At 39.4% G+C, this 18,680-nt stretch overlaps 2 protein-coding genes across 5 annotated transcripts in view; both read left to right on the forward strand.

Annotated features, from left to right (window-relative positions):
• The window catches only part of LOC134677276 (O-acyltransferase like protein-like), a 28,243-nt gene extending 9,973 nt beyond the window's left edge, over positions 1-18,270 (forward strand). The window contains exons 5-9 of the mRNA XM_063535708.1: positions 12,523-12,716; positions 13,551-13,680; positions 16,319-16,508; positions 17,198-17,337; positions 18,142-18,270. Coding sequence (XP_063391778.1) covers positions 12,523-12,716; positions 13,551-13,680; positions 16,319-16,508; positions 17,198-17,337; positions 18,142-18,270 — 783 coding nt within the window. The remainder of the gene's footprint in view (positions 1-12,522; positions 12,717-13,550; positions 13,681-16,318; positions 16,509-17,197; positions 17,338-18,141) is intronic.
• LOC134677372 (uncharacterized) lies at positions 3,112-7,985 on the forward strand. 4 transcript variants are annotated; one of them, XR_010100021.1, is made up of 3 exons: positions 3,112-4,425; positions 4,830-5,056; positions 5,783-7,985. XR_010100021.1 is itself a non-coding variant. In XM_063535806.1 (2 exons), the coding sequence occupies exons 1-2, from the start codon at positions 3,666-3,668 to the stop codon at positions 4,998-5,000; spliced, it is 927 nt and encodes a 308-aa protein (XP_063391876.1). In that variant the 5' UTR covers positions 3,112-3,665; the 3' UTR covers positions 5,001-7,985. The 4 variants fall into 4 exon arrangements, 1 of the variants encoding a protein (XP_063391876.1); XR_010100020.1 differs by having other exon boundaries at positions 3,112-4,421; XR_010100022.1 differs by having other exon boundaries at positions 3,112-4,413.
• Positions 18,271-18,680: the final 410 nt, after the last annotated feature.

Consider the following 18,680-nt stretch of genomic DNA (forward strand, 5'->3'; position numbering starts at 1 on the left):
GGCTATGCTGCAGGAATCCGGCCTGTGTAACCGCTACTGGGGAGAGGCAGTTATGACAGCCATTTACCTGAAAAATAGGTCTCCTACCAGAGCGCTTTCAGGTGGAATTCCCGAGAGCTTATGGACTGGGTCTCCTATAGACATCAGCCATTTACGTGTCTTCGGGTGTACTGCTTATGCACATGTTCCTAGTCAAAAGCGTCGAAAACTTGATGCTAGAGCAAAAGCGTTAATTTTTGTTGGTTATGGTGAAACTTTTAAAGGATACCGTTTGATTGATCCCACTAAACCTCATAGAGTTATACAGTCCAGATCTGTTATTTTTAATGAGGATAAATTTATAGGAAAACATGACAGTAGTAAAAAGACTTGTGGAGCCAATTTTTATAATTACTATATCGATAAAGACAATTTTAATAATTCAATGACTAATAATGAAAATAATTCTTTTAATGCATTGAATAATTTTAATGATGACTCTCATTTTAATGTTAATGATGTCATTCAAAATAATGAAAAAGATAAATCAGCTGAGTGCTCATCCTCTTCAAATACAGTTTCAGATGCAGAGACCCTGACGCAACCGGCGTGGTCACCGCTCTCTGAGCACTACTGTACGGGCGATGAAGGTGCAAGTGACAGTACCGGTGATGAAGATTGCGTCCCAAGGGGCGCTTTGTCTTCTCTGCCGGAGTCATCATTTGATGATCATGACGACGGTGATGAAGTGGGTGCTCCAAGGGGTCCCGTGTCTTCTCTGCCGGAGTCTGCACCAAGTGAGCCGACGCTGCCGGCCGTTTCCGACACGTCTCGTTCACGTCCCGTACGTAAAACACGAGGTAATGTGCCACAGCATCTCAGAGATTATGATTTATCTATGATAGCGGAAGGATATTCGCCAGATGAGCCTGCATCATACCGCGAAGCCATGCAATCTTCTGAAAAGGAAGACTGGCAGCAGGCAATGCAGTGTGAGTATGACTCTTTAATTAAAAACAAGGTATGGATCTCAGTAGACAGACCTGCAGATGAAAACATCGTCAAGTGTAAGTGGGTTTACAAAAAGAAACTCGACACCTCAGGTAAGCCTGCCAAATTTAAAGCTAGGTTGGTTGCCCGTGGGTTTAGCCAAGTAGAGGGCATTGACTATACGGACACCTTTGCACCTGTAGTGAGGCATAGCACACTGAGAATATTGTTTTCTATTGCTACTGAATTAAACTTACAAATAGACCATATCGATGTTACAACTGCATTTTTAAATGGGGAATTAAACGAAAAGATTTATATGGAGCAGCCTTTAGGCTTTAAAAACTGTGATAAGGTTTGTTTGCTTAAGAAGAGCTTATACGGCCTTAAGCAAGCAAGCCGAATGTGGAATATCAAAATACATGATTTCTTAGCACAAAATAATTTTACTCAGAGCAAATGTGAGCCATGTATTTATACAAAGAAGACAAAGACTGAATATATTATTATTGCATTGTATGTTGATGATTTTTATGTATTTCACAATAATTGTATTAATAATATTTTACAACTTTTACAAAATAATTTTGAAGTCCGTCATTTGGGCAAATTGAATAATTGTCTAGGAATGAATGTTTATAGAGAAAATGGTATCACAACCTTAGATCAAACTGAGTACATAAAGCGTTTATTATTCAAGTATAATATGTCAGATTGTAAATCTGTTTCTACACCTTTACCGGTTAATTGTAAATTACAGAAATCAAATAAGACATGTTTAGATGATGAAGTCTATCAGTACAGACAGTTATTAGGAAGTCTAATGTATTTATCAGTCTGTACTAGACCGGACATTTCTTATGCATGTAGCCAACTTAGTATGTTTAACACATGTTTTGATGAAAATCATTGGCGCATGGCGAAGCGTGTGCTACGTTATCTAAAAGGTACTATTAATTATGGCCTTTGTTTTACAAAGAGCAATACTTTTAACCTTACTGCATACGCTGACGCAGACTGGGCCAATGACCTTTCAGACCGCAAGTCCTATACTGGCTTTGTGATTAAGTTAGGATCTAATGTAATTAACTGGGAGGCAAGAAAGCAACAATGTACTTCTCTTTCAAGTTGCGAGTCAGAATACGTAGCTATTGGAGATTGTTGTAAAGACATGTTTTGTACGAAATTTCTTGTCAGAAATTATCGATAAAACTTTTGACACTGTCATTTATAATGATAGCCAAAGTGCTCAAAAATTACTGTTAGTTAAAGAGCACTCCCACAAAAGAACAAAGCATATAGACCTAAGGTATCACTTCATTAAAGATCTGATTCAAAAAGGGAACTTAAATGTAAGGTACTTGCAGACTGACAAAATGGTAGCAGATGTATTAACAAAACCTTTATGTGCTGAAAAACATTGTAAATTTATGCAGGGACTTAATGTTAAGCCTTTAAAATGTTAATTAAGAACTACTTCTCTACTTATGATTTTTTTAAATGTGATATTAATTCCTGTTTTACCTAGTTATAGCTGCATGTCTATATTTTACGTCTATGTGTTTTTACTAGACTTAAGTCTGCAGCATGTAATTTATTCTAAGTATGCTTTATGTAGAGCCATACTTAGAGCTTTTCTAGGCATGTAAAGTGCAAGGAGGAGTGTTAGAATCGTGTAGTATACCCTTTACATCTCATTCTATTATTACACAGGCAACACCTCTCTCTATGATCAATGTTGCCACTATACACCTATCCGGGTTCTCTTTCGTTTTCCCCTCCGCTCGAAACGTAATGGCTCCTCATAAGTCAATTTTATTTTATAACTTTTAAACATGTGATATATAATAATCCGATTTAATCGACCCTTTGACATGGACGAAATGTAGTGTAATTTATTGCAAATTAAAACTACGATTTTGTTGAGTAAAAGAAGCATTTTATTTTCGACGACATCCTTCGCCGCAGTCCTACGCAAGGCCCTGCGCCTTCATCCTGCACATCACTTAAATTAAGACCTGGAGTTTCCTTATTATATATATAAATTGCAGTCTGTAAAATAAAGTAACAAAAACATAAGGTACTAGATTAGTTTGAACGTATAGATACCTATACGTTGAAGTACGTATTAATTTCTGTTAGAAAAAATAAATTTTTTCATTGTTGTCTATGCTCCTTCCTTATAAAAAGCTAGGTGACCATAGACTAATTCTCTTTTCACATCTATAGCGCCTTAAGATGTAAGTCACCTGTGTCGTCCTAAATAATTTTAATTTAATCCTCAACTCCGAATTCAGTAATTTACAGTCGTTGTGTGATATTGACATTCTACTATGATATAATAATAAATTGTGCATGACAGAGGATTGTTTAATTTGTGTCCGCCACCATTAGAGAAAACCTTCCTGTGCATTCGACTTTGCTGAAAGGTTAGTGGTCCAGACAATGAAGGTTACAGGTTACTGTTTTATCCCAGGAAGGGTTTAGAAATTAGAATAACAGGTCCTGTGTGTGCTCGATAAGAATAAAACTTGATTGTTGTCGACTTAGACGAGCATGCGGGAAAATAACCTCAAAATGGCGGAATCACAAATTCAATCATCTCTGCTACGTCAATGTCAATCGGAAGATGAGATGGACTGACGAGTTAATGCTAACTATGCTGTTATCGTTAGAAGATTTGTGGAATTGCGTCGATGGCTACGACACGAACGGCGGCGACAATGCGAGGGCACCGGCGTGCATCTACCCTTTTCCATTCAACCGATTTGTATCAGCTAATAAGAAATTGTATGATTGTACGAAATCTAAGGACGACTGTAGAAAGCTCGCTGACGCCTTTGAAGACTACAGACTACAGGAAAGTACTCCTACTTCGAAAGTCACACCGAGTTGAGTACCACAATTGTACCTGCGTATCTGTCTACACTGAAGGTGTGATGAAGCTCGTCGCCCGGCGTGCTGATATAGGGAAGAATGTAGAGGATGACGAGGCAGCCGACATGTTGCTCTCCAGTTTGCCAGAAATTGTTCTAGTGTCCGGTTTGGAAACTGCTGGATTTACAAACACACTTACTATTGAGATTGTCTATGCATTTCCTTTACAAGAAGACCATCGAATGAGCAACGTTCAAACTGACTATGATATTTCATCAGCATATTTGATCAAGGAGAAGATTACCAAGCTTTTATGCTCGTGTTGCAAGCGCAATGGAAAAGCGGCCCGCAGATGTTTTGTGAAGAGGAAGCGTGAGGGAGCAATAGCGAATACAGAAGATAAAGAAGATAACGCACTGTGTGCTGCGGCTAACTTAGCTTGTCCCTGTCAAGATGTCATCGTGGCTCGTGGCGCGATTGTTCTCCTAGCTAGTAGTCATGAAGTTCTTCAAGAATATAATAAGAAGGCATATTTGATATCTGTTGCTAGTGGAGAACTGCTTATCGGTGAGCTTGTAGGTAAAGTTTCCCTTAGTAAGAAAACTTGTTTATACAATGTCATTTTTGTGCCACAGCTGGCCAGTAATTTATTTTCAGTTATTCAAGTCCCCGTAAAACATAGTATTGTTGTCAATGTTAAAATACACTGTAGGATTTATAATCAAATTTTATGTAAAATCACAGGCAACTGTTTCTTATCTACTTACAAAAGTAATGGGCTTTACAGTCTAAAATTGCAAGTGCAGCCCATTCCCGAATCAGGTCACTCAGCGTCCCTTCGCTCTAGGCAGGGACTACAGAGTGCCAATGCTGCTGTTCCCGCGCCAATGCATTTATGGTATAGTGTAGGCGTCTTGGGCTTCTGCATCGTGATGGTTTGTATGTCCTGGGTGGTGGAATTCAGTGTTGGTGTCGTTTTTCAGTATGAACACGATGTGCCAAGCAGCTGCGTACCGTGTTTTACTGGGAAGATGTCTGTGACATCTGTTCCCAGGCTGTGCATTGGATGTGCTGCTAAACCACTGGAACTGACCCACAGTGACTTGTTGACCAGATGCAAGTCGGCACTCGGAATGGAGCCCGCTTCTTGCTGACATTCTCTGATGACTGAGCCAGGAGGAGCTTTGGTCATCTTATGAAGAATAAAGATGTAAGTTCCCTTTTTTTTTTATTGATTTGGTAGAGAAACATACTGATTTACATATTAAAATCTGATGCAGTGATTATGGGACAGAATACTGTAACAATGACTTGTAAAGTTTTTTCTTAAATTTCATGGTATGGTATAGGTAATTCACCTTGACGATGGACTATTTTTGGAGCATTTTTATTTTAATGAAAGCTAGAACTATTTTGCAGGAATGTTGTTTGATTGATCATTACAGGGGCGATGCTGTAATGACAGTAGTCTGTTCCCCAGTAGATCGTTTTCAAATAAAATACCTTAATGTGAATGGACTGGATCAAATTTATTTGAGTCACTGGTGTGTCTGGCTGAATAACATTTTCCGTGTACCAAGAAATTATGTTTGTTGGTTATGGTGAAAATGTGTAAAAGCAAATACAAATATATATAGTGTAATTGATCCCAACCATTATCACAAAGTTTTTTTTTACCTGTAGCTTTCTTAGAGGATAAATTTATGGACAAGACACCAGTTGTGAGGCGTGTGTAAGAGCATTTTACTGTACATGATCATTTAAAATTTTATAAAGTTTGATAATGCATTATTATTTTATTTTTACAAATGAATGATGAGCAATTTTAAATGATTTGAATAATTATGATCATGTAGTAAATGATAACTGTGATAATAGTGATAATGACAACTGTGATATTAGTAATATTCTAACATAATCTCTAAAAATGTTTCAGATGCGGTAGTAACGCCAGATGTGCAGTCTCCGCTCTCTGATCAGTTCCTGTCGCTCGATGAAGATGGTGGTGATGAGGGTGACGTGAACCTGCAATTCAGACACTCCATCCTCTCTGCCTGACCCTTCATTTTGAGGAGGAGAGTCGATTACATTGGTCACTGCCGATGCGTCGATGTCTTGCCCCCGTTCGCAGTACGAGAGGTATTTTCTCAGAGAAGGTAATTGTTTGTTAACTGTTGTCACTATTAGTTATCAAACTGAACCACTAATAAACATACACTGAGGCTATCAGTTTTTCCTTTTAAAACATGAGTGGCTTACCTGCTAATATGTATTTTATTGTAGCAGGGCCAAAGTTTTATTTTTTTTTATTTTCCCGCAAGTCGACGTCTAGCGCCTATTTTGCGTGACGCGCTTTGGTAATTTAACAAGTAAGAAATCATGTATGGGAACTGGTAGACCGGGCTATGAAATTAAGTGGGTTCTTATTAGAATTTGCAGGTAATTTGTTGAGCTGTTAGATATAAAGTTCATTTTGTTGCCTGTGGTTACAGTCAAAAGTAGGGTAAAGTTTTTTTTGTTTTGGATATCAATATGCCAATTGTAAGACATTAAACCCTCAGACTTTTGCTTAGTATTTCAAATCAGCCGGCGCTACGTTATGGTTCGTATAGACGTTACATTTTTTTTTAACGGTAATTTTTGATGAACCATCTACCTATATGGAGCAACCAGCTGGTAATGAAATAATATTAAAGTATGTTTACTGAGAAAAAGCATCGACGGCTTGAAGCAAGCATGTCATGTAAAATGTAAAAGTTTACAGTTTTAAATGAAAATGGCTGCAAACAAAGTTATTGCGAGCCTTATGTTTATGTTAAGATAACCAAAGATGAATCTATTATCATTATTATGTCTTAGCATGATTTGTATAATTTCGTTATGGCTGTAAACAAAGTATAATGTGAGCCTTATCTCTATGCTAAGAAATAACAAAGGTTTAAATATTTTTCTTAGCATTTGTATCTATCAACGGCTGTATTAATGAACTGCTTTCATTTTTAAAGACTAACTTTGAAATTCAATTTTAAAGGATGTTTAAGGATTGTCTTGGTATGAAAGTAACTGTAACATATAATATCACTGTATTAGATCAGTTTCATAAGGCGCATTTTGGCTAAATTTTACATGAGTAATTGTAAATCTGTATCTACTCTATTGCCAGTAAACTGCAAGCTGGATGAATCTGATAAGCTGTATTTACAAGATGAGTAATTTTAATCCAGACAGCTTTTAGAGCCACTTATGTACTTATTACTACTGTGCACCCACTCGGATGTATCTTACGCTTGCAGTCAGCTGATTTTGTATAGTACAGTCAGCAATATTTTTCGACTAGAGTCATTGGCATGTCGCTAAACGGGTTCTTAAATATTTAGCTGGAATTCTAAATTATGGTCTTTGTTTTCAAAGAAGTAATGATTTAGATAATGTAGCTTATGCCAATAGTGATTAAGCAGATGACTGGTTAGATCGCAGATATACTGGCTATGTTATGAATTGGTGAATATGTGAATTTGAGTATATTGCCATGTATGTAAAGATATCTGTTTTGTTAAGAATTTCTTGTCCGAAATAATTGACAAACATTTTGATGTTATCATGTACATATTAATGACAGTGCTCATAAGTTGTTATTAGACTTAGAATATTCCCATAATAAAAGAACTTGACATATTGTTTTGCGATACAGGATAATAATTAATGTTTTTGTATTTATCTACAAATAGTGCTTGCTGATGTATTTACTATAAGCCTTTGTGTATTGAGAGACATATATGTTTTGTAAAGGGTTTAAAATTGAAATGTATCGAATGTTAGTGCATTCATTCACATTTGAAATTTTGTTTCTTCCTTTATTGATTTTATTAACATGTATGTACCTGTATATCACGGAGCTTTTTATTACAGGAGCATATAAGGAGGAGTGTTAGAAAAAATAAATTTTTTCATTGTTGTCTATGCTCCTTCCTTATAAAAAGCTAGGTGACCATAGACTAATTCTCTTTTCACATCTATAGCGCCTTAAGATGTAAGTCACCTGTGTCGTCCTAAATAATTTTAATTTAATCCTCAACTCCGAATTCAGTAATTTACAGTCGTTGTGTGATATTGACATTCTACTATGATATAATAATAAATTGTGCATGACAGAGGATTGTTTAATTTGTGTCCGCCACCATTAGAGAAAACCTTCCTGTGCATTCGACTTTGCTGAAAATTTCACTCCGACTCTCGTGAGTATACACTCACGAGAGTCGGAGTGAAATTAATGGGTAGTGATTAAATTACCGGAAAGAGACATAAGTAATGAAAAATTACATACTTAATTAATTACCGAAAAGCACGTTTTAGTGAATTTATGGAACAGTCAAACAAATCTAAATTATAAAGTTTTTCATTTTCGTTAAAAAGTTTACAAACACGTCTTATAAATACATTTTTTACATAGCATGTTCTACTATAGGGAATGGAAAACATTTTTTTCTTCTGAATTTTAAAATTTTCGTGGAATGTACTTTCTAAACTTTACGATATTATAGGCATTTAAGGCCTGTGCACACCGGCTGCGTGTGCGTGACGTGTACGTGCGCGTGCGGCGTTGTACTATACAAATCCTTATAATAATCTATATATATATACTCATATAAATGCAAGTGTCCTGACTGACTGACTGACTGACTGACTGACTGATTCATCAACGCAGAGCCTAAACTACAAAAGCCAGAAAGTTGAAATTTGCACACCAGATTGCATTTATAAAGTGTACAAGAGATAAGAAGCGATTTTGAGAAATTCAACCCCTAAGGGGGTTAAAAAGGGGATGAAAATTTGTACGGGGTTAAAGTTTTCTTTTAGGCTAGGAATTTGAAACTTCGTAAAAAGATATATTATTAAAATACAAGAAAACTAATTTCAGCGTTTTTAAAAACTCATCCCCTAAGGTGGTGAAAAAGGGGTTGAAAGTTTGTATGGATATCAAAAAAAAATTCAAGTGGTGCACTTGAATCTTTGTATTTAGGGATATTATTAGAAGACAGGAAAAGTAATTTCAGCGTTTTGTAAAATTCATCCCCTAACAGGGTTAAAAAGGGGTTGAAAATTTTAATCCATTACAAATGCTTTCAAACTTCGTAGAAAGGCATAATAGCCGATTACAAAAAAAGTGATTGCAACGTTTTTGGAAATTCAACCCCTAAGGGGGTTAAAAAGGGGATGAAAGTTCGTCTTCGGGTGCAAATTTTATTTTAAGCTAGGAACTTGAAACTTTGTAAAAATGCAGTATTATATTAAAATACAAGAAAACTAATTTCAGCGTTTTTAAAAATTCATCCCTATGGTGGTGAAAACGGGGTTGAAAGTTTGTATGGAGATCAGATATTTTGTGAGTGTGGAATGCGGAACTTGAATCTTTGTATAAGGGCATAGGTACCTATTATGAGAATACAAGAAAAGTACTTTCAGCAACCAACATCAAAATCCACTTGACTTAAAACTTCATACAACTTGCTAAAAAAGAAAAGTACTTAATTTCAACATTGCTTGGATATGAAAATTATAGGTACTAAAGATGTAAAATGTGGAAGATAAGATTCCACGCGGACGAAGTCGCGGGCAACAGCTAGTAAATAATAAATTCATTTTATTCAAGTAACATATGACTCATACAATTTGTTAGTACCGTAAAACGCGGTGAGTTGGCTGGAAATCGAAGTTCAAACCTGGATAAAAGTTTATTTTCACCACACCAGCTCGGAAAGGCTTACTTTGCACTTCAAAAACTGATAGCAAAGTTGCATTTTATTCGCATGTGAGGCAAAGTAATCAAATGCAAAGTTTGCGTTGTTTTCTTATGTTTGCTGGTAGAATTGACTTTTAAATTATGATTTTGGATGATAAATATTTAATAACATTCATTTGGATTTGATTTGGTTTGATTTTGTTTGATATTTTACATTTAATATTTGCTTCGGGTTGGTGTGGTGAAAAATCGCTCAAGATTCCATTTTTCGAATTCAATTTTGGAATCTTTCGCTTACTCGGGTATCAATATTAGCACGAGCGGTTAAACAACAACTTTGCCCCCTTGTAAAACAAATAACTATTTTATATGTGGCACATTGATTTATATACAAATAAAGTGTTCCGGAGGTATGAATTTTAGTTTCTCAATGATAGTTTGTTGCTTCATTGCATAGTTTCAATGAAAAATTCATAATAGTAGGCAAAGCCAGCTCACCCCGTAGTTGGGGTCATAAGGCTTATTAGCAATGGGGCGAGATGGAAAAATTGCTAGGGTTGACACTTTTGGATCAAGATTGCTCGTATTGTCAAGAGATTAATGTAGCAAAATTATGTTTTATTTATGCTCCTACTTAAACCGGTTTAATGTTTTCTGTAAGTAGTGATCCTTATTTTTATGACGTATAAATAGTTTTTTAGATCAATTTAGAAAAATATATTTTTCACCTCAGCAGCTCGAACAAGGGTACTTTGCTTCTTAAAAACAGTGAGCAAAATGCGATTTTGCTCACTGAGTCATTTTGTCTCACTCAGTGAGCAAAATCGCATTTTGCTCGCATTTTGACTCACTCAGTGAGCAAAATCGCATTTTGCTCACTGAGTGAGACAAAATGACATTCTAGTAACCTTTATAGTCAAATGTCATTTCAACATGCGGGGTCTAATACAAGTTCGATATACATAGTTGGGTTCTATTATCTCTGTCCCTCTAGGTATGTTCTCACTGCTTAGGGTGAAAAATTTTGTGTACTACACGAGATCAAAGTTATTTACATCTCGTGCGCTTTTGAATCCCTTACTACGCTCAAGATTCTAAATTAGATTCACTTGCTACGCTCGTGAATCTATTATAGAATCTTTCGCTTGCACGGGACTCAAAATAAGCACTCGAAGAAATATCGAACTTTGATCTCTTGTTGTACAAATAACTATTGATCTATATGGAATTAGTGAGGTGAATCCCATCAAAAACATTAATATGAAATTAATGACCTGCATGACACACTATGACACGTCGGCAGACAGAAACGTCTATCGCCGCAGTGTCACAATTTTGTGTGCAAACACATGACTAGCATGACACTGCGTTGTCAGAAGGGAGGTCTTTCGACGTAGTGTCGTATTTAGGTATGCAAATGCATGATCAGCACACCACATTGCACATTGACATTTAATCATGGTCAAATATCGACTACTGACTTCCATAATTACTGTATGAAATAAATAAAATGCAAATTTTAATATAACATATTTAGTTAATTTGGAATTTATTAAATTCCTTCGCTACTTCAATATTTTTGTTAATAATATTTACCATTTTATCATAATGTAAGACACTTTTGACAACTTAAATGTAAATCGACAACCCTGAACTACGAAGACCAACTCCCCCCTCTATCAAACCGGTACACCCCGTTCGTAACACCAACTCTCCCCATTCATGACCCAACTGTCCCCGTTGTCGAGCCAACTCACCCCTCAGTATAACCCTACTCTCCCCATAAAAATCCTCAAATGCGGTTGGATCGTTTTCTATGTTAAAACCATTATAAATAAAGAAAATATAACTTAAGTTTTTCTGTTTCCAATAAGCCATGTAAGTATTTAAACGATATCCGAAAGGTGGATGAACACTTACTTTGGTAAACATCACTTAAAAACAAAGTTTAATTCAACTAAAAATCCGCCGATTTCGAGCATCAACTTTGACAGTGAATTTGTGTTTCAAAATTGTATGATTTGGCAGCTTAGTGTTGCGAAAAGAAGAAAAAATATGTCTAAAAATATAATCAAATCACTTTGAGAGCAACCTAAGCCCAAAAATTAAAGTAGCTACTCAAAAATGAAATTCTGGGTTCGCAATCCAACTCCCCCCGCGAAACCTACTCACCCCGTTTAACACAACTATTATAGATTCTTATGTCTAAAGCCCCCTCCAGACTATGCGCGTGAATCGCGGGCGAAGCCGCGAACGCGAGTGTGGAGTCTAGTTCGCTGATATGCGAAATCGACTCCAGACTCGCGTTCGCGGCTTCGCGCCGCGATTCGCGCACGAGTGTGGAGCGGGCTTAATGTTAGTACAAACTTAATTACTTACACAAAATTAAATATAAGTAATACAGGCTGCAAGAAACATGCTTCTCACAGCAGTGTCTCAAGTATGGACAGTCGAGCCTGTCCGCGATAGAACGCAGGATGGGGTTGGGGCTGGCCCGCACCCGGCGCACCAGGGATGAGCATTGCTTGCGTATGGCTGCATAAAAGCAATCCATTAAGCGCCTCCGCAAACATCCCTGATGCGTTACAGAAGCGGGGCAGCCCCCGCAGCACTCGGAACGCGTTGTTATATTGGACTCGGAGGGCTCCATTATATCACAGATTATATAATAGTTCTTCCATATGTTCTCTGCGTTATGAGAGACCGCTTGCGTGACGTGTGCGTGTGCGGCTCTAACATTTTAGCTCACGCGCACGTGCACGTCACGCACACGCAAGCCGGTGTGCACAGCCCTTTATATATTAATACACGCTCGCTATTCAAAGTTAGTAGGTGGCCTCATTATTTTTGACAAAAAAAATAATTTGATCTATCGCGATGTAGTATCCAGTACGCCGCATGATCACTGATAATGATGTAATGAGTGTTGTGTGCAGTGCCTGGGTCACAGCTGGTACCTGTCGGTGGACATGCAGCTGCACGTGGCGGCGGCGCTGCTGCTGTGTGTGTGCGGGGCGGGGCGGGCGCGCGGGCGCACGTGGGGCGCGCTGGGCGCCGCGGCCGCGACGCTCGCCTTCTGTTTCTATTTCAACTTTCCTGACGTAACGAAGGATTCACCGCGCAACTGGGGGTAAAGTTTCAAAGAATTTATTTGCATAGCATTAGCACACAGTTATGAGAAGGTGTAATCGGGTCGATCAACTATTTCTTGTTGTTATTCTGTCCCATCAACCAGGAAACAATAGTAGCATAGTTTCTTAGAAGAGCTGCTGTACCATGTTCTACAAACGTCTTTAGTATTAGATGTCCCATTATAGAAAGCCCTTATAACTACCAGAAAAATCAAGTTTGGTTCATTAATAAATACGAAATAACTAGTATTTTAAGAGTGACCCAGGAGATTCCAGAGTTCCTAAATTATGGCACTATCCCTTTCGACTAGTTCGGGTTGTCAAAATTCAAGTAATTATCTGTGGTCGTGCACGCAAAGGAACGTCAAGTTGTGTCAACCCTAAAGGCCCCTGTACATATTGTTGGTCAGTCCAAGAGACGCAGCGGTAGAATGAGATAGCAATATCACTTGCTCCCTCTAACGCATAAATGCGTCCCCCAGACTGGCCCAAGCTGGCCCAATATGTACAGGGGCCTTAATTGTTCGGAGCAATGCTGACCCGAACGGAGCCGTGTTTGCCCGAAGTCTCCCCACTGGTATAGCAAGGGGAATGAGAGTAAAAAAAACGGGACAAGTGCGAGTCGGACTCGCCCACCGAGGGTTCCGTACTTTTTAGTATTTGTTGTTATAGCGGCAACAGAAATATATCATCTGTGAAAATTTCAACTGTATAGCTATCACGGTTCGTGAGATACAGCCTGGTGACGGACGGACGGACAGCGGAGTCTTAGTAATAGAGTCTCGTTTTACCCTTCGGGTACGGAACCCTAATGAACCCGCTGTTATTTACAGCTCGTCTGCTGCCTTCTACTGGACGTGGTATTACTATAACACTATAGTACGCTCCCCTCCCTTCTTCATCGGAATGTTGTTCGGGTACGGTATGCACGTCCTCAAGAACGAAAAACTTCATTTATCAAAGGTAATCCTTGTAATAATACATTACGATACACGTGCGAAAAGCAGGAAATTCGCAACGGCTGGCGATAAATTGAAACACGTTACGACCGAAGGGAGTGTTTTAAATCGACACGAGTTGCGAATTACCTTTTCGTACGTGTATTGTACAACGTTTTACATTACATTACATATTATAGTAGGTACTGTAATGGGTCCTCTACACAATGGCCCAGGCTGGACCAGCTAAATGGCCATGCGACGGTTGAGAGCACGTACTATAGAATGGGCCACGTGTACATGCGTACGCGCCATCGCTGGCCCACTACATCACTTCGTGAGGAAACCGGACTAATCTCAATAAGGCCTATAGTTTACCCTCTGGGTTGTTGATGTGCGGACGAAAAACACCGTGGCCATACCGCCGTGCCACAAGACATCCGACACCATTTAGTGGGCCAATATTATGGCCCATCGTGTAAAGGAGCCATAAATCGTTTGTAGTAGGTTCTTTAAGTGTAAACCATGGACATTAACCATAACTGGATGGCGGACATTGGCCAAAAAGTGTGTCCACATGAGATAGTCAAGGTGGGCCGTTGTATCTCTTTCTAATTAGGGTGACCATACGTCTTATGTATGTGGGATATTAGGATAACATTTAAATATATAGTTTGACCAGGATCTTTTCTTAATCGTGCATAGTTATATTAGTAATAGAAATCATACTGTCTTTTCGCCTAAAAAGGGATGGATATAGTTTTTTCTCTTGTGTAAAACGCTTCACACAACCTTAGGTACTTAATTTAGTTGTTCTAAATGGTGTGTTCACGTTACGGCACCTATGCAATTAAAACTGCACGAGGCCATGCGCTTGGCGAGGAAGAGAACCCTATGGAGGAACCTGGTCTTCAACAGAAGGATATGATGTCACGATCCTCAGTATTGAGGGACCAAGTGAAGAAGAAAAGCTGTTACTAGTAGGCGTAGGTACTGGACCACGAACATGGTCGATCGTTAGGAAGGTGGTCCGCCGTAACGTCTGTCAAGAACACAGGTATGAGTGAGAGAGATAGAGAGACAAATATGCTGACAGAACCAGAGGGTCTACTGTGAACCATGTTCGACGTGTTGCCTCTCTGTCACACTTACGTACGAATTTACAAGTGCGACAAAGACGCAACGGGGTCGGCTCTCAGGACAGTGGAGGAATTACATACAGTATTTGCCGCCTTAGGCCCCAAGCCCAACATAGCAAGCTCTAGCCGCCCCCCCTTTCTCAGCACCCATCATATAGACTGCCGCCCAAAATATCTGGCCGCCCTAGGCCCGGGCCTACTCGGTCTTAGGGCAAATTCGTAACTGCCTGAGGGTCGCGTGGGTCCGCTACGCCCGCTTGCTATCGTTTTTAACTAGGACGCTTGTCACTGGACCATAGACATCGAAGTTTGCAAATTGCGAGCATCTTTCTCTATTACTGTAATTACTCCTTTATAGGAGTAAAAGAGAAAGATGCCCGTAATTTGCGAACTTCGGTGTTCACGGTGCTAGGCCACCTGTGCGAAAAGAGAAGAGTCGTGAAATGTAAAGAAATTAGTGATGTGCCGTTCTTAGTAAATTTTCCAAAGAGGGTAAATTCCCAGTAACGTTTCTGGTATCGTCCCAAAAGTCAGTAAATTACGATAAAGTTCTATTTTTCTTTTATTATCAATGTGTTTATTATTATTATAACAATGCATAAATGTGTCTGTAATGTTTAAGGACTTTGGATTTCAATTTTGTCAATTATTTATTCTGTATTGGCTCTCATTTCACCAATTTAAACATGCCGAAATAAATACATACCTATTTATATAAACTTACTTAAGTACCTAATAAAAATTGTGTAACACTGATTCTCATCGTGCCGACATCATAGTCACCCTAATGAGTTTGACAATGTAGTCTTGTATTTTTATCGCAAAATGTAATAATTGTGGCTTCCTGTGGCCCATTTTATAAAGCTACAAGTTACAATTTACAAGCGGAAGTCTCTTTCTAACCCTATGTTTTAGAACGAGACTTCCGCTTGTAAATTGTAACTTGTAGCTTTATAAAATAGGCCACTGGTGAAACAATATTCCACAATTAGAAATTCATTCACTCCCACAACCTTTAACGCAACATTTATTCACCATTTTTAGGAAATTTTGCATTCACGTGTTTTGATAACATGTCATGACGATAGGGATACCAATTAACATTCAAAGTTTCTACAATGTCTACCACACCAAAATAAAAGGTTTTTTTTTTGTTGTCCACATGCTTGGTTAAATCAGGTAATAATATTGACATCATACTTATTTACAAATTTCTTAAAAGATATCAGATCCTTACTCTGAATATAGCATTTAAATATATAAGAAGTTATTTAATTTGAGTAGTATATTGATATAAATACTACCACAATGGTATATTTTTAATATTGGCAACACGTGCGAGTGAGACACCGCGACCCACCTTTGCTATCTCAAGTGGACCGTTTTCTCTAGTCTGGTACGAACGTCTTTCTAGCTCGGTGATAAAGTTCAATTTAGTATGGCAAAAAAAGTGACAATGCAGTCCATCTTATAAGTCCATGGTGTAAACTGGTCAATTATAAAATGTACAAACATAATTTTCAGTGGAGCATCTGGCTATACCACGGCGGGGCCTTAGTGTTGTCCTTGCTGGTGATATTGGCGGAGCACCCGGGCACCCGCGCCTCCTTCGACGACCACCTGCCGGCTCTGAACCTCAAGCTGGCCCTGGCCCGGTCCTGCTGGGCGCTGGCGCTTGGCTGGCTCATCTTCGCATGCACTCAGGGTTATGGAGGTATCGCCCCCCGGAATAAATAATAGTACTACCGTACAGAAAGGAAACTTACAAAACCGAAGTTTGACAGCGGTTCAGGGTCGAATCATGCTGTCCCTTTCTAATATATCTTCTTCTTCTTCTCGTGTCGATGGTTTCGTATTTCATATTAAGCGGGACCAGAAGGTAGCGACGCTTAACGCCCTGTCTGTAGCATCCCGTAGATCTTGCACGGAACATGTGTGCGGGTTCGCTGGGCAGGACAGCATGTGTAAGCATGTTTCTAATATATGGCACTATTCCTTTCGGCTATTTAGGGTTGTCAAAATTCAGGCCATTATCTTATCTGTGGTCGTGAAGTTATTTGTCTCCCGTAGGTCCCGTGGACTGGTTCCTGTCGCTGCGGCTGTGGCGGTTCATGGCGCGCCTCTCCTACGCCATGTACCTGTTCAGCAACATCTTACAAGAGGAATTTAGTTATCTGCCTCTTTATCGCTCGAATATAGAGTGATAGAGTGGTTAGATAACGAGATTTCGATTTTCTCGTTTCGCGGTATACCCCCAGATTGTGATGGATAGTGGTAGTGGCGTGCTAGTATGTGGCGTGGCGTCTCGGGTCGTTGCGCCACAGCCGTAAGTAGTAAGTAAGTGGTAGTGCCGCCCCCTAAAGTTTTGCGTAATATTCCCTATTAACGATTTGTTTCCCGTAGGTCCCGTGGACTGGTTCCTGTCGCTGCGGCTGTGGCGGTTCGTGGCGCGCGTCTCCTACGCCATGTACTTGTTCAGCAACATCTTACAAGAGGAGCCGGACGCCACGGGCGGCGTCAACTACTTTAACATGCGCACACTGGTTAGTCTTCTTCCTCGCGTTGTCCCAGCACAGAGGGCATACTTTGACGTGTTGTCACTCTGTCGTACTTGTAAATTCGTACGTAAGTGTGACAGGGAGGCAACATGTCGAACGTGGTTCGCGTTAAGCCCTCTGCCACGGCTTATGGGAGCCTGGGGTCCGCTTAACAACTGATCCCAAGACGTAGGCAATAGTTTTTAAGAAAGCGACTGCCATCTGATTTTCCATCCAACCCACAGGGTAAACTAGGCCTTATTGGGATTAGTCCGGTTTCCTCAAGATTTTTTCCTTCAACGAAAAGCGACTGAGTAATATCAAGTAAGTTCTAAACGGATTTATTTATTATTTTATTTAGTATAAGAAGAAATACATGTAATATAAACAAAATAAAAACAATTATAAACTAAAATTAAAACTACATAAAGCTACAACTAAAATAACTACTAAACTAAAATAACCTATAAATAAAAAACTGGCTCCAGTTCAGTGCCTTGGGGCAGGGTGCCAAGAAGGCTGGCGGCATTGCCGCGCTGGACGGTAGACGGCTTGCGTTGCGGTAGACATCAGAGGGGCTACCGCGAAAACCGAAATTCGCAAATTGCGGGGATCTTTCTCTTTTACTCCAATGAAGGCGTAATTAGAGTGACAGAGAAAAATGCCCGCAATTTGCGAACTTCGATTTTCGCGGTTATAGCCCTGAGGGCCTACCGCTAACCACGATCTACATGTTGCCTCTTTGCGCACTCGTTAATTCGCACGTAAGCGTACAAGGGCGCAAAAACTAATATCAATTTATGTATTTAGCTGTGGAGGTTCTTCGGCGACACGATGGCGGCAGTAGCGGTGTCGGTGGCGGCCATCGTGCTGGTGGAGACGCCGCTACACACGCTCCTAGCGCCGCTCCTCAAGCCCCGCACCACACACAAGTCATAATCATTAACACTTTGCATTTAATAAATCAATAAATAAAAGTAATGACGTATATTTCAATTATTAGCAAAGATCCACACACTCGCCTTCGCGCACGAGTATACTTTATAGCAGACACAGATGTTTTCCATCGTATTTTCTCGGAGACGTTCGTATTTGTCATGCTAGTTCAGTACATGTCAGTACTTTTTGTACCGAGACTGACTGAAAAAGCAAGACGCGTTCGTACGTTTACGTGGTAAAATAATATAGCACCGCATTACCCTGGCCGCAGACGCACGGAATTTTTCGTACGGAATAACATCGTGCGCAACTTGTGCAAGCGAGAGAGCGCTATGCAAGTGTACAGCGACGTCCCGTTCACACCTGTCTTTCCGTACGGAAACCGAATGAAAATATCACTTTATTATATT

The sequence above is a fragment of the Cydia fagiglandana genome, chromosome 26 (genome assembly GCF_963556715.1).
Source record: "Cydia fagiglandana chromosome 26, ilCydFagi1.1, whole genome shotgun sequence".
Lineage (NCBI taxonomy): Eukaryota > Metazoa > Arthropoda > Insecta > Lepidoptera > Tortricidae > Cydia > Cydia fagiglandana.